Below are 14,331 nucleotides of genomic sequence, written 5' to 3'. Positions count from 1 at the left end.
GGTGGCGTTTTGCACAAGTAATCTATTTTATCCTTGCTTTGATTCTCCTCCTCCTCAGCAGTGCTCATGTAGCGAGGAGGCACGCGACACCCTGCGGCCTCGTATAACCCCAGAATTGTCCATCGGCGCCATTGCCGAATCAACATCCCCCATCTGTGTCCATTGAAATATCACCATCCTCGCAACTTGGCAGACGTCGACACACCAAGGGCAAATGCCAATTTATACAACCGTGTTTGACCCAAGACTAATGAGCACAGCAACTAGCCCCGACCATCCTGTTATGCCAAGGAGCACAAAGCCCACAATCATCAGTTGATCATCTAGAATACAAACAAAGGAAAACATTGAATCTTGCAATACCACACCACCTACACCTACTCAAGTATGCATGTCCGCCTCAACGGCTTTTATCACCAAGAAAGAAGAAAAAGAACAACCCCAACAATAAAACGCTGCCTCCATATAAAACTTGAACCCGACGTTAACACTACGGAAATAAACAAACAAACGTCGATCAATATGTAGTAATTCCCTGGTATAAAAACAAAGTTCCTTTGCTCCGAAGCCTGGCCGTCTCCCAATGTAGTACATGTCCCATGCTGATGTGTTTACGTTCTCTTTTCCCCCACGTCTGCCCCCCTTCTTGATCTACGAGTTCTAATCCATGTCGACGTCTCCGCTGGGCGGCGCCACCCCGTCGTCCATCCATTTGCGGAAGTTCTTGTTTTGTTCCTGAACCTCCTCGGGACTCATGTCCTTTGTCCACGATGGGTTGTGCACCATCTTCTCCAGGAGCTTGCTTTCGCGGTGCATGCTGAGGGCCTTGGTAAATTTCTCCCGCCGCTCGCGCTCCTCCTGTGTTCGCGGCGACCGGTCGTAGATGAAGTACTCCGAGGTCCCTGGGCCCCAGACCATCTTGGAGCTCTTAAGGCAGATGCTGGTCGTCAAATTCTCGCTGTATGAGAGTGGCTTAGGTACTTCATCTGAATCTGAGTCGGCATCGCCAGAGGGGAGGTTTCGCGTGAGGACAACTTTTTGCAGCTTGGATCGGGGGATGCCCTCTGTGGGTTCAACTCGGATAAACGACGAGATGTAGTACTGCCACCGCTCACGGACCTGCATTTCGTCCATGTAGAACGTGGTCTCGTCGCGCTGCAGCCACCGCACCGTGGCTTCGGCTTTCTGTGGGAACTGGATCTGCGTGTTAGCAAATGGAAATCCCTGCATTTGAACTCTTCACTTGGCAACGGGCCGCCAACTTACCCAGCAAATAACAAAAATGTCGCCGTCCTTGACACACTTCTCTGCAAACTTCCGTGCCGAGATTTCTGTTTGGTAACTCGTCTCCTCCTTTTCCCGGCTAGTCAGATACTGATGGATAAGATCCGGTGTCTTCTCCTTGGCATCGGTGCTGCTGCAAGTCAGGGCCAGTCGGCACAGTGTCTTCAGGAGATCCTGAATAGTATACAATTTCCATCCATTCTGAAGGTAGTAGTGGCGTAAGACGTCCTGGTAACGGTTCTCGTCAACGTCACCCGTAATGTACTCCTCAATCAACTCCACAGTCTTGGGCCAGTACGTCTCAGGGTCATCCGTCGGCTCAAAAAAGGTCATGTGGTTCTCCGTGAAACCAATATCTCTGGCCGGCTTGGGCCTGTTGAGGCGCTCGACTGCTTGAGCAACAAGCTCTTGGCTCTGCTGAATATCCAACAAGCGGTTGTAAAGGGTCTGGAAAATGTTGAAGAAGACAAAAATGGTCTGGTTACAGAAGAAGTTGTACCAGGGACGGGTAAAGAAGCCATCCGCCTTCAACTCGCCGCCTTCGTCAAGCAGGGCATTATCTCCGCCAACAACAACAGGTTTGGGAATGGTTGGCATCCAGCGCTCGTTCGAGACCTCCGGCACCGCAGCTTCCTCTGGTGCATCAGCCATCTCCTCTTCATTGGCCGAGGTGACGTCGGGAGTGGTCTCCTTGCTACCAGAAGCAGCGCTGTCTTCCTTTTGACTCCTGGGCTTGCTACCGTTGCGCCCGGGGTCCAAAACTCCCCTAAGCAGGTCCCCCTTTTTGCCAGTTCCGGCGGCTTCGCCCGTTGGTCAATTCAGCAGGCGTAGAATCCTCGACATCGTCTTCGCCGGAATCAGGCTGCATCTTGGGAAGCTTGTCCTGATACATCTCCTCGGGAAGATCAAAGAAGGCCGGGACGAATGTCTCAAAAAAGTCCAAAATTCTCTCCTTCTCTTGTGTGCTGTGCTGTCCATTGTGCATGCTGTATAGCATCATCAAGCGAAGCAGTTCAAGAATAACCTGCTTGTTGCTTAAGTCCCAAACCAGCTGGTGACGCGGGGCCTTGCCCCGGAGGGCACGCTCACGGCGTTGCTCCTCATGCTTGGTCTTGATAACATCCACAAGGTGTTTCGCAGTCAAGTTTCTCTTATCAGTGGACTTGACCAAAATGCCCATGTGGTCCAGACTCTTCAGGTGCATGTTCTCCGTCTGCGCATGCCAAACCTTCTCCCATTCGCGTTGCGAGAAGCGCCACTCTTCATCCTTTTGTCTCATACGGGCCAGCAAGACGGGTACCACGTCAAAGGGATGGCTGTACATGTCATTGACAACGTCAATGCCCCTCTCACCGTAAATCTTCTTGGTAATTCGCTTGAATATTGAAGTGCTCTGGCCAGCAAGGGCGGCAGGCATATGGAAGGCTTCTCTCTCGGCAGGCGACATGGCAAGCATTTGCTGCGCAATGGGTTCCAGAAGTTGAATGCACTTGAGATTAGCCTCAATGTTAAAGTCGTAATCATGGCGCTCTTCTTCGATCCTATGAAGACCCTCCTCAAACTGATTCTTTCGGTGAGCAACGAAGCCAGAATCTTCACTAGCCCAGGTCGGGTGTGAAGCCCACTGGTCATTGAGGACCGAGTTACATAGCTCATCACGACCGCTGCAGGGCTTCAAGCGCTCCCTCTTCGGAAGGAGTCTGTAGCTAGGGCCGTAGCCACGGCAGTTGCTCAGTGATAGTTTCTCCGTGGGAGGCGCAGGCCGATTCTCGATTACAACGTCTTGAGAATTCACGCCAACAAATGTTTTCCAAAATGTCATAAGGTCAGGACTGGCTCCAATGAACAGGGCACCCTTGTGGAAGAGCGTATTCCGGTCAATGATGCCCTGGCTGAAAAGGTTGCACAGCTTCAAGAACTCGTTCATCGACGATCGGTTGCTAAGGAACTTCTTGACTCGCTCAAAGAAGGCAATTTCTTCTTGATTGGACGTGGCAGAGGGGCGAGGAGGATACGGCTCGGGCATGACTGGAGTAAGCGTAGGCTCGATAGTAGATGCGTCTCCAGTAGCCCTGGCATGGCTGAGTTTTGCCCGCTTGCCGGTTCCATTTACAACACTTTGCTGAAGCCTGTTTGTCGCGTTTGTCTCGGGAGGAGCGGTTTCGGCAGCGGCGGCAGCTTGCTTCTCGGCACGGGGTCTCTTCTTGCTGTCCTTGCTGGCGCTGGGAGGCGGAGCAAAACTTCCCAGGGGAGGCATCTTCTGTCCCCCAGGCTGGGGGGTTTGGCTAGAGCCTGTAGGAGCGCCTTCATCCCCACGGCCGGGAGTTGCCTTTGCTTGTCCTGCGGACTCGGGCAAGAATTGTTTGAAGTCCTCGAGCAGGTCCGGCGCGGCGTTAAAGAGAGTGGTAACTTGGGCATAGACATCCTGAATAGGTTTCTGTTCCCGCTGGTAGGTCTGCAGTATTTCGAGAAACTGTTTATAAATCTCTGGCTTGTCTTGGAAGCGGTTCTTAATCTTGTTGACGTAGCTGATGGCGTGGTTAAACTCAACTGGACCACGGCGCTCTATGTTGGCTTGATTGCCGGGACCAGCGCTTGCTCCTCCAGGGCCAGAGGTTGGACCCGGAGTTTGTCTAGCGCCTGGGGCGGCGGCAGCGCCGGATTGTCCCTGAGCGGCCGCATTTCTTTGCGCTGACCCCGGAGCGTCAAAGGCGCCACTTTGAGCAGCGGCCTGGACAAAGAGACTGGCGCCATTTTGCAATGGTGTGCTAAAGTTGGCCTCTGGACTCTCAATGCTATGCTGCGAACGCTGCTGATGCTGCCACTGGGTGCCGCGCTCTGGGAACAGAGGCTGGCTAGCACCAGGACCGCCATGTTCCCCTTGGCCTCGACCAGCAATGGACTGTACCGTGGTGCCCATCGGGGTTGTAACTCTGATTGTATTGGGGTCATTTCCAGCGCCGCATTCAATTCTGTAGCCTGGAGGCAAAAATGTGTTAAAACCTTGAATTAGGTTTGGGTGCCCGGCAAACAGTTCAGAGACTCGATTAATAACTCCCGGTGTGTCAATGCTATTACCACAGGTCAGAAAAGTTCCAAATTTTAGCGCCAGGATGCAAACACATACGCTTGACTCTTGAAATCCTTCATAATGTCCAAGAATCTATTATAAACATCGGGTTGGTCATGGAACTGGACCTTGACTTGGTCCAAATAGGTCAACGCATCCTGGGATTTCACAAAGTTAGCGCTTGATCCGCACAGCCTTCGCAACATAAAGGAAAGCCATATACGAGAAAACTGTGGTAAAGGGCCCATCGCTCCGTATCTTCACCACAGATATCAATCACGCGTTGTCCACCTGCTTGAAACGCTCTGACGAGCTCTTCAGTGGCAGCAAAGCCTGGATGCAATGTGCCACGCGCTGTCATTTCTGAGCTATCCTTGAGGTACTTGCCGCTGGGCAAACGAAGATGACAGTAAGTCCGTATCACTTGATACACGAGATAAGGACATGTCTTTTTGGAAGATGCCAAGCCGAGGATCCTTCTGATACCACAAGCAGCCATGAAGAAACAAAAACAAGGTGTAGAGGTGCAAAGCGAGGGAGGAAGACTGATAATTAAATGCAGTCACAGAAAGTGACTGGCATCTGATGATTCAGTGAAGGACAGGGCAAACTTGTTCCTGTGATCGCCGCTCGTTACAGCCTTTCACGCAAAGCCCCCGAGACAAAAGATGTATTAGCAAAAGCAATACTCACATTCAGAATAGGCTGCTGGCCCTGCGTGATTCCCCCAGGAATCTGGTGGCCACCAGGCGTCACTCCCACGATTGCAGCAGCCCCCTTTGCCGCGGCTCCACGAGCGTCCTGCTGCCCAGGCTGCTGCTGTCCCTGCTGCTGCCCCTGGTGAGGACCGCCAAATCCAGGTCCAGCCGAGCCCGATGCCGGCTGCGCAGCATTCGGAGGAGCTTGCGAGTGCCCAATCGGCGCGTACATTTGGTGCTGTTGCGACGCAGCGCTGCTCTGCTGCAGCGGTCCGCCAAAGTTGGCAGGGCCAGACGGCGCGCCCAAAGAAGCACCGGAAGGTTGAGGGTTACCGCTATGGTTAGCAAGCAAGCCGCCAGGGCTGTGTATAGCCCCCGGGATCCGTGATGCCACCGGCTGGTGAATGGGGATGGAACCGGCGCTGCTCTGATGGGGAGCTCCTCCAGGGCCGGCAGGACCCTGCTGGTAGCGATCGGCTTGTTCTCTCTCTCGTTCTTGGTCACGGCGCATGTCCTCGTGCTGCTGCATGGCGCGATGTCGATCGTCCATTTCGCGGTCGCGGTCGCGGTCACGGTCGTACGGCGCACCACCACTGCGCCCGTGGAGGTTCTGGTTGTTCATGCTCTTTTCAACTGCGACCGGTGCGGCGTTAGTACAGACTGCCTTGTGGATAGTGACAAGCACAACTGTCCCGGCCAGCCCTGTTCTCGATAACCAGAGAAGCCAATGTTGCCGGGGACTGTGGCGCGGATACCGAAGCTCAAGGCCCGATCGCGGTCGGCGTCAAGAGGAAAAAAGCGTCGTGGGTACTTACAGCTCGTGGGCAGACCTGGGCCAGTAAAACATCTACATGGATGCAGATATTTCCAAGGTTATAGCGTCTCAGAGTCTGGGGATAAAAGAAAAAAAGATACAAAAAGTCGACAGAGGAGAGGCGTCAAAGGGGTGGGTGACGGGGTGGTGGTTAAGAGCAGAGACCCAAACCACAAGAAAACGCCAGTGCAAACTTGGGAAGCTCTCCTGGCAAAACAGCAGAGGGTGACGAGATCTGACGGGGCCTCGCACAACCGCACCGCGGGTCAGTCCGCGTCACGTGCTGATAAGGCGCCTAGGTGGGGACTTATCGGGCAATCGGGACCTCCAAGGCTGGCCATTCAGGTGCCTGGCTTGTCAGCGCCATCCACCGATGCCCTCGGCTTAGCAATATGGCTCAGCCTCGCCTCCTTGAACGAGTGACTGGGGGGGACAGAGAGAGCAACTTGGACACGGCATCCAATGAAATCAAGGAACTTCAAATCTGTACCATATGTGAATGGAATTCAGTAACCATGTTTCTAAGACTATTCCTTTTTAGTCTATCTCACTGGTAACACAGCCCAACTCCAAACGTGAACACGAAAGCTACCAAACCATGCCCAAGGATTACACACGATCCTTGCCATATCATACATTCTTCGTGAGCAGACAAACCAGAAAGCATTGTTTGGAATAATGTACTAGAAGGTTTTGAAAACGATCCCTCCCGCCTTCCGTTCTGTACTCGAGACAACTTTGGCATGCCTACACGTCGTCACCTCCATCCCCGTCCAAAGCGCTTGAAGGTGGACTCAATAACGATGACTCCACAACCTTGTGGGGCGGGCTTCCTTTTTGATAATTATTTGGTATCAAAGGACTCTTAGCGTCTGCAGCCTCGTCTTGTTCTCTCTAGGACGTCGGCGGTGGCGGCTGTGGCTTTCGAATGATCTTGATCTTTGGCCTCGCACTGACTGGTGTTGCAGAAGCAGGAGGGCTACTAGCCTTGCCAACCGACGGTGTTGCAACCTTGGTGTCAACAGACACCTTTGGCGTTGACTGTGGGATAGGGGAAGCAGTTCCTGGCAGTGGTTTCCGCGTTACTTCGCCTGAAGGTAGCGGTTTTCGAGGCTTGGCGGTAATGCTGTCCTTGGAGCTTCCCGGTAAGGCTTCCTTGGGGGGTCTAGTAGGAAGGGCTGTTCTTGCAACCGGCGCTAGGCCTAATGGCAATCCAAGAATTACAGCCAAACGCTTAGGGTTGCCCGTCTTCAGCGTTACCATACGCCTCTTCTTGGATGCCTTGTCACCATTGGTGATGGATGACTCTGTCTTTGGACGTTTTGGTACAGGACTGCTGCTATCATTCTCTGGTCGAGGTCGTTTGGGTGCGGCTGACGCAGGCGTTGCGCCGTTTTCTAGATTGGTAGACTTCGTCGCCGTACCATTAGTGTTTGACACCAAGGATGCGACAATCGTATCGGTTTCGCTCCTGCCTGGAGCAGGAGTAGGTCGCTGTGGTGTAGACACCTTGGTGGTGCTGATTTTGATGGAGGACGTTCTAGGAATAGGAGCTGGTCGAGGAACTTCGGAAGCATCAGGGAAAGTGATGGGGTACTTGGGCTGCGTTTTATAGTGTGACTTGAAGTTCACAATGAGTCGATCCGCCAGCCTCTGAGCAGGTCTCTCGACCTTCCACGCCTTGGGTAGATTGAGCGTTAACACCCAGCCCTGGGTTTCCTCAAACATCATAGCCGCCAGGTCCAACAGACTCTCTACCTCGCTCCGTCCTAAGCCAGGATGATCAAGAGCCTTGCGCATTGCATTGCTGTAATATCGTTCATCTTTAACATAGATCTCATCCATTTCCTTGCGCAACGCCTTAAGAGCAGCGTCAAGATTTTCTTTACGGGCAATCCTTTCCTTCCTCGCCTCAATCTCCTGGGCACTATCCTGCACCAAGAGAAGCGTCTCTTCGATATCGTCTGTGGTCGGTTCGTTCTTAACGATCCTGGTATGTTCTCCAAAGGCGATTGCGGCAAGACCGCTAGCCATCGCTTGAATGAGCTTATTGCGAACGAATGGGGATCTGTCTGTCATGAGTGCAAAAAGAAAGAAAGTGAAGAAGGTTGCGTCCAGCATGGCACCCAAGTCGATGAGAGCCTCGAAGGCCTTGATACGGATCAAATCCCGGCTCCCGTCCAACAGATATTGGGCGAAATCAGGGTAGCTCTTCGGGATGACCTCTGCCTTCATCAGTCGTTGTTTTGCGTCCAGGCCAGCAATGGTCCACACATTCTGGTATGAGTTGGTCCATTCATCGCGTCGCAGGACTCGTTCGATCTGCTCCATGGCTTTCTCGAGAAACAGACGCTCCTCTTCATCTGGTGCTTTACTCTGACGAGAAAGCCAGTCGTCCTGCTTGGATGGGATAAGAGATGTAGCAAGAGCCTCGACCAGGGTGGCGATGTAGAAGTGATCAGAGTATGGGTTGTCTTCGTTATTGTTGAACAGGAGCTGGTCCAAGATAAACTGCCGCGCTTCCAGCGGACAGCGGTAGGTGTGGTCCCGAACTTCGGAGATGGCTCTAATGACAGCACGCCTAACATTATACTGTTTTTTGTCTGTAAAATCATTCGGAAATGGCTGGTTGGTCTGTTGGAAGCAGAACATTTCGCGGAATGCCCTCATGAGCTGTCTCAAACCTAGTAGCGGGATGCCCTTGATATTCGATTGCCGTGGTAATGCTTCGGCAGCCATCGTCCGGATACCATGAAAATACCGCCGGTCAATCAAGGTTCGGACAAGGAAACCGGAGGCAATAGGGTGAAGTGGTCCATGGGTGAGATAAAGCATGGCGTCTTGCTGTGCTACCACGTCTCTATCCTGTTGTAGTTGGGAAACGTACATGTACGGCTCAAGAGTGCGTTTCATATCGCACGCCCATTCGAAGTCGGCATCAACACGGATCCATTCATAAGACTCTTGATCCATCTTTCGCTCCGTCTCTGGGTCCCATTCTATTAGTTCCCAATCCCTGAGGTCATCCTGGGTCTGAAGTACGTCTCCAAGGCAATAAAGCAACGCATCGTCTGCATTCTCGGTGATCTCCATGCTCCCACCACCACTATGTTTTTCTTTCATGCGTCGTGTCCGCTTGAGTCGCTTGTACTTGGTATTGTAGGGGATTTCAAACTTTGTTGATCGTGTGGCATCCTCTCGTATTTCGAGAATGTGCTCGTAGGGAGTGCCATCAGCTTCGTGGATCCGCACAGTCATAGGTCCAGTAAACAATGGCTGTACCTCTCCCAACTTCAGGCCGGCTCGTCGCTCTTTGACAACCCGTAAAAAGTCGTCCTTTTCCAGACCCCCCGTTCTCTTGGCTTCTTGGTGTTGTATCTGATTAAGAGTCAACTCCACGCAAAGCCTCTTCTTGTTGAATTTCGCCTTGACTTCAAATCTAGGGCAGCCCGAGCCATATACCCACTGGTTCCAAAAGGCCTCCAACCGATACCGCGAGCCCTTCTCGCAAACAGCTCTAAATTTCTCTGTATCCAGGATAGTGGAACGATCACTGCTTTCGATCTGTGCCTTGGTCAAAAATTTCTGGAGTATTCTCGTCAGACCGTGGCCACCAGAGGCTTTGATCATTCGTTTGTCGAGAATAAAGAAGACCACAGGCACCTTCAAGGTCATGAAATCCATTTCGAACTGCCCCAGGTGCAAGTTTGGACCAAGATCAAACAACGATGGCCGATCAATGTCGACAGTAACCAGCTTGTCCGACATTATCTTCATACGGAATCGATGTTCATTGTTTCCACAGAGCTTCTTCATGAATAAATCAGTCATATAATGCGCAATTCCAAGAACAAGCCAGAGATCATTGCGGGTATTGGGTATCATATTAATGCCGATCCACTGGTAAGTCAACGTAAAGACGATTTTCCTGGTTGTTTCGATTTCGGTGTCGATGATTTCCTCTGGAAACAGCAGACGCGTACTGATAAATGCCAGCGAGTGCAATGGTACAGTGTCCTCCACCATGTCTTCAAGAAAACAGATTTTGAAGTTGCCAAAGGGATATTTAGCAAAGGTATAGGTCAGGAAATCTGCTGCCATTGTCAAAGCTGCCCCGGTACTGCGTACCCAGTCAGCGCGGCCAGGCAAGCAGTAGGCATGGACCTTCAAGGCGCTCACGCCGAGCTTGACTTCATCCTCCTCTGTTCTAAATTCAGATGACAGGTCTATATGCTCGAACGGCCCGATAGAGAATCCCAATTTTTGTACCGATACCTTCTTTTCTGGCTCAAAGGTCATGATCTTCTTGTGGTCATTTTGAGGGTCGATGGTCTCCTCCATGAGAAATCCAGAACAAACAACAGTCATTTCTCGAAGCTTGTCTTCTTCTGCCAGCATCATCTTACGGTCATCATGATCATGGGACTTGTCAACTCCATTGACTGTGGTGTCCTTTTGGGTAGCCAACGCTTGCTCAAGCGCGTCTCCGAGAGTTCGGGGAAATCGAATGGAGATTCTCCAGTCGCAACGGGCACCATGATCGTCAACACAAGGAAAGATGCATGATGCCGTTCCCGGCTGAATGGAATGTCGCGTATACATGTGTGTGTACCGATTGTCAAGAGCGTCCACTCCAACGAAATGCAGGCCATCGCGAGGGTTCTTATTGGTGAAGGGGACAGTAACTTTGAACTGCTTGTGTCCCTTGTTGGCGCCATCGACATTCAAAGCAGATTTCCTTATAATCAACTTGGGGCGCTCGGCGTCCTTCGCCCCACGAAGACTGATCCTCAATGACCCGTAGACTGGTGTGCATCCCTCGATCTCTCTATTCTCGGCGGGGACATCGGTCTTTCGATTGTGGAAGACGTTTCGGGCTCTTTTCCTACGAAGGTCATGGTGTTCAGCTCTCCAGTTCCAGCCCTTGGAATGGGAGAGTCTTTGGTACGGATCCTGATATTCGGCAGGCACCTTTTGTTTTTGTCCCTCAATCGCTCCTCCGTGGGCTTCTCGCATTTCGGTAACGGTCACATTATTAGTGTCGATTTCGCAGTGAGCTGCATCGAGATGAATCTCCTCGACATTATCGGAAAAAATGACGATATAAATGTCAACAATGCCATCGATTCTTCGCTCGCGAAAGTTCACGTCCAGCCTCGCCTCCTGCTTGAGGACAAAAAACTCTTGAACGGGATCGTCCTTAATCGGCGGCAAGTTGTCATTTGTGTGTAGCAGAGGGTGCTGCTCGACACCATCAAGGAGCGACATGGTGGTTCAGGTCGAGGTTCCTTTACAGCTCCGAATGCCCCGTGTTTGGTTACTCTATCTTCGATCCCAACTCCCCGCGTGAGTTGGTCATCAAAGACCTCGCAGTAGCGAGCGCCCTTTTATGAATTTGATAGGCGCATTCGTATTTCGGGGTCTCACGAGTCGTCGGTCGCATTCATAGCAAATAGTAGGCGAAGGAAGGTCGCGGCACGACGAAGAGGTAGTTGGCAAGTGGTTGATGGAAGAGTGTTCGGAGGTGTCTCGTGATGAGTCACACGCTTCGCAGGAAAATGAGCGGCCGCACAAAGGGCGCAGGCGCGACGCACCGTGAATATTTGTGTGTGAGGAGCGGGAGGCGTACGTTTCCTCGAGTCGCGGATGCTCGCGCTGCCTTCATCCCCAAAAGTTCAAGAGTTGGCAACCTTGCCTCCAACGCACGGACCACCTTGAGGTGTGCCTGGTGCGCCGATGCGACGAAGTGGGTCCAGCCTGTCACTTGTCATGATTTCAAAAGTGCTTCAATTGTACTCCGTACATGGTTACAATTCATTTGGTATCTAATGTACCTGTAAGCTGCGTATGCTAGTGGTGAAGTCCGACCAATGTTACGCTCAAAATCAATGACAACTCGACCAGTTGCCTATCCTTATGCCTCGCCTCATGCCCCGGCCTGACTGCTAAACAAATGTTCCACAGTTGATAATGCACAAATTCGTCAAATATATACTACACTAGAAGGTTCTGACAGTAGTCTCTGAGCTGGAGACCCGGACCTTTGACCCCAACGCCATGCAAACACGAAGAGAGTTGAAATTATGACAAAAAAAAAGGCAAAGGGTGAGCGAATACACGGCCGTGTTGCGGGGTGGCTTGCGTATAGAATTGAAAAGGAGAAAATTACCTCAGCCCGTAGCGGTATTAGGGCCTGCTACTACGCTTGTCTCTCCGTTTCTTGCGTGCCCTAGACTTGAGCAGTTCCTCGTCCCGATACTCTTCCGGTAAGACAAAATCGGCTTCTTCCAGGTCTGGAATGGGATGGCCCCAGGCTAACACCTTGCGGCCGATGCGACGTGACCGATTAAGGGCGTTGTCTCGCTCATATTTCTTGCCAAAAAAGGAAGTGAATTCCTTCTGCGCTTCCGCCGGTTTTGGGGGCGTGGACCGTGGCGGCGCTTTCAGCTTTCTGGCATTTGCTGCCGCTAACTGTGATCTTGCCAGGGCCTCTTGACGAAGCTGCTTGGCAGGTGACGCATCGCTAGTATCGCTCTGTGATGTCACAACCTCTTCTTCAGTGTCTTCCAAGACTTGGTCTGCGTCATGGTCCATTCTGGTGTCTCCTCGGATGTCCTCACTCTCGTCGACGTCGTCTTCTGCAGCTGAATCCTCAATTTCATCTGCCTTGAGGGGTTCTCCCTGCTCGTCCCCTTCTTGTTGAGCCAACGCAGCTTCTTGCTCGGCCTGCAACACCTTCTCCTTCTCTAGCTTCCGCCGCTTCTCCTCCAAATTCCATGTTCGGAATTTCTCCAATATGCCTTGACAGCCCTTGACAAAGTGAGCACGCGCGGGCTCAAAGGCCTTCTTCCTCGTCTCTGTTACACCACTAACTCCCATTACTCTCAGCCAATCGTGGCCCTGGAGACCCTCCAAAAGCCGGATTATTTGGTCCTTCTCATGCTGGGCACGTCCCTTTTCAGAGTTACGTATGGACCGCTCTAGTCGTTCTGCTCTCTTATGCGAAGGCTCAAAGAGACTATCCGGCAATGGGTCGTCAAGGCTTTTATTAGTTTGTTGGGTCTCCAGGAACTTGAAATCGATTCTTTGCGAATCAAAAACGTCGGTATATAAAGAATCGCCATATCCGCGGACTGGGAATTCAAAGATGCGGCTTTGCTGCTGCACCCGTGCGCCTCCACGCTGGGCTTCCGTGATGACGCGTCGCGGATTCGAGTCAACCACAACAATTGGGGTTTCAAGGTTCAATAAGTCTGCACACCATGTGAGCACAATGCGCAAAACGGAAAAAAAAAAAAAAGAAGAAGAAGAAGAAGAAAATGAGGGGAGCTGTGCCGAATCCTTCTGGCACAGTGACGCATACGTACGTTGCTCCTTGGGATCATTTCCAATCACTTCGTCGTAGTCTGGAAAGTATGCAGACAAGTCACTCTTGAATCTAGTAGCCTCCTGAGAGCGTAGTTTGCGCCCCTGTTCGCGGGTGGACGAAGGTTGTGGCTGCAGCCGATCAAGCTCCGCTCGGATGCCATTGATGACCTTGGCTTGGTGTTTTGTGAGATTTGGCTCCTGCTCCACGGGAACGGGAGGTTTCGTCTTGGGGGCAGCAGTCACGGGCGCAGCCAACACTGCGCTGGAATTGACCGCAGGATTTATCAGGACCGGCGGCGCGACTGCCGTGGTTGTCGGGATGGGATTTTGGATGGTGGTGTTTGTCACGGCTGGCGGTGGTGCAAGCGGTATCGGCGGAAACGGAGGCTGGACGACAGTCGAGGCCCGCACCCCTTGGACGGGCGGCGGCTGGTGTCTGGAGAGGATTTCCACGGCGATCCTCGTCTTCTTGGGCCTCAAGGCATCGATTTCACGGTCGGCAGGGTCGAGGGCTCGCTTCTGACGACCGCCTCGACCTGCGCCGTCGCTCGAGGCAAACAGACTGGCAGCCGGGTTGGCCGGATGCGTGAGGGGGCTGGCGAGGTGATGCGTGTGCGGGTGCGGATGATGATGGGGATGGCCATGGGCATGGGCGTGGTGAGGGCCCTCAGCTCGCCGGTTGGAGCGGGTGACGGAGGCCATTGACGACGAGGGCGAGGCCTTGCATTGTCTATCGCCGTCTGCTGAGGGTCAGTCTCGCAATCAAGACGACGCGTCCTTGGTTTCTCGATGGCGGTTTTCCGTCTCTGCTGCTTGCTGATGTGTTTTTTTTTCCGCCCCTGCTGTCGACGTCTGGTGCTGGATGCGCGATGCTTCCGGTGTGGTTGGTGGGCAATCAGCAATGTGGGTGCCCTGAAGCCCGCTGGCGCCCACTTCTAGCCTGTGCGGTTCCAGCGGTCGTGCCTGCCGGCGTCCAGTGCGTTTCAGTGCCTAGCGTGCCCTGTCGCCCTTGAGTACTGTGAAACCGACCCGCGCTGTAGTTTACGCGTTTCGATGTTTACGTGCCAAGCCGAAGTCGGCTACCCTGTACCTTTGAT

General features: G+C 52.6%; 5 protein-coding genes across 5 annotated transcripts; all 5 read right to left on the bottom strand.

Moving 5' to 3' along the window:
- Window positions 1-660: 660 nt before the first annotated feature.
- SIN3_3 (Transcriptional regulatory protein sin3) lies at window positions 661-1,935 on the bottom strand (the record flags this gene model as incomplete). Its single annotated transcript, XM_066120805.1, has 2 exons — window positions 661-1,194; window positions 1,267-1,935. The coding sequence occupies 2 exons, from the start codon at window positions 1,933-1,935 to the stop codon at window positions 661-663; spliced, it is 1,203 nt and encodes a 400-aa protein (XP_065974133.1).
- A 115-nt stretch (window positions 1,936-2,050) lies between these two features.
- On the bottom strand, window positions 2,051-4,560 carry SIN3_2 (Transcriptional regulatory protein sin3; the record flags this gene model as incomplete). Its single annotated transcript, XM_007816934.2, has 2 exons — window positions 2,051-4,355; window positions 4,412-4,560. The coding sequence occupies 2 exons, from the start codon at window positions 4,558-4,560 to the stop codon at window positions 2,051-2,053; spliced, it is 2,454 nt and encodes an 817-aa protein (XP_007815125.2).
- A 427-nt stretch (window positions 4,561-4,987) lies between these two features.
- SIN3_1 (Transcriptional regulatory protein sin3) lies at window positions 4,988-5,674 on the bottom strand (the record flags this gene model as incomplete). The annotated part of the gene is made up of 1 exon (XM_066120804.1): window positions 4,988-5,674. The coding sequence occupies one exon, from the start codon at window positions 5,672-5,674 to the stop codon at window positions 4,988-4,990; it is 687 nt and encodes a 228-aa protein (XP_065974132.1).
- Window positions 5,675-6,344: 670 nt separating this feature from the next.
- Window positions 6,345-11,519, bottom strand: taf2_1 (Transcription initiation factor TFIID). The gene has a single exon (XM_007816933.2). The coding sequence runs from the start codon at window positions 11,132-11,134 to the stop codon at window positions 6,761-6,763; it is 4,374 nt and encodes a 1,457-aa protein (XP_007815124.1). The 5' UTR covers window positions 11,135-11,519; the 3' UTR covers window positions 6,345-6,760.
- Window positions 11,520-11,656: 137 nt separating this feature from the next.
- J3458_015512 (uncharacterized protein) lies at window positions 11,657-14,263 on the bottom strand. Its single transcript, XM_007816932.2, has 2 exons — window positions 13,234-14,263; window positions 11,657-13,119 (listed from the first exon to the last, which is right to left on the bottom strand). The coding sequence occupies exons 1-2, from the start codon at window positions 13,934-13,936 to the stop codon at window positions 12,053-12,055; spliced, it is 1,770 nt and encodes a 589-aa protein (XP_007815123.2). The 5' UTR covers window positions 13,937-14,263; the 3' UTR covers window positions 11,657-12,052.
- Window positions 14,264-14,331: the final 68 nt, after the last annotated feature.

The sequence above is a fragment of the Metarhizium acridum genome (assembly GCF_019434415.1).
Source record: "Metarhizium acridum strain ARSEF 324 chromosome Unknown scaffold_356, whole genome shotgun sequence".
Taxonomy (NCBI): domain Eukaryota; kingdom Fungi; phylum Ascomycota; class Sordariomycetes; order Hypocreales; family Clavicipitaceae; genus Metarhizium; species Metarhizium acridum.
The sequence above is the reverse complement of the archived record's forward strand: the minus strand, read 5'-3'. Positions and strand labels throughout refer to the sequence as shown.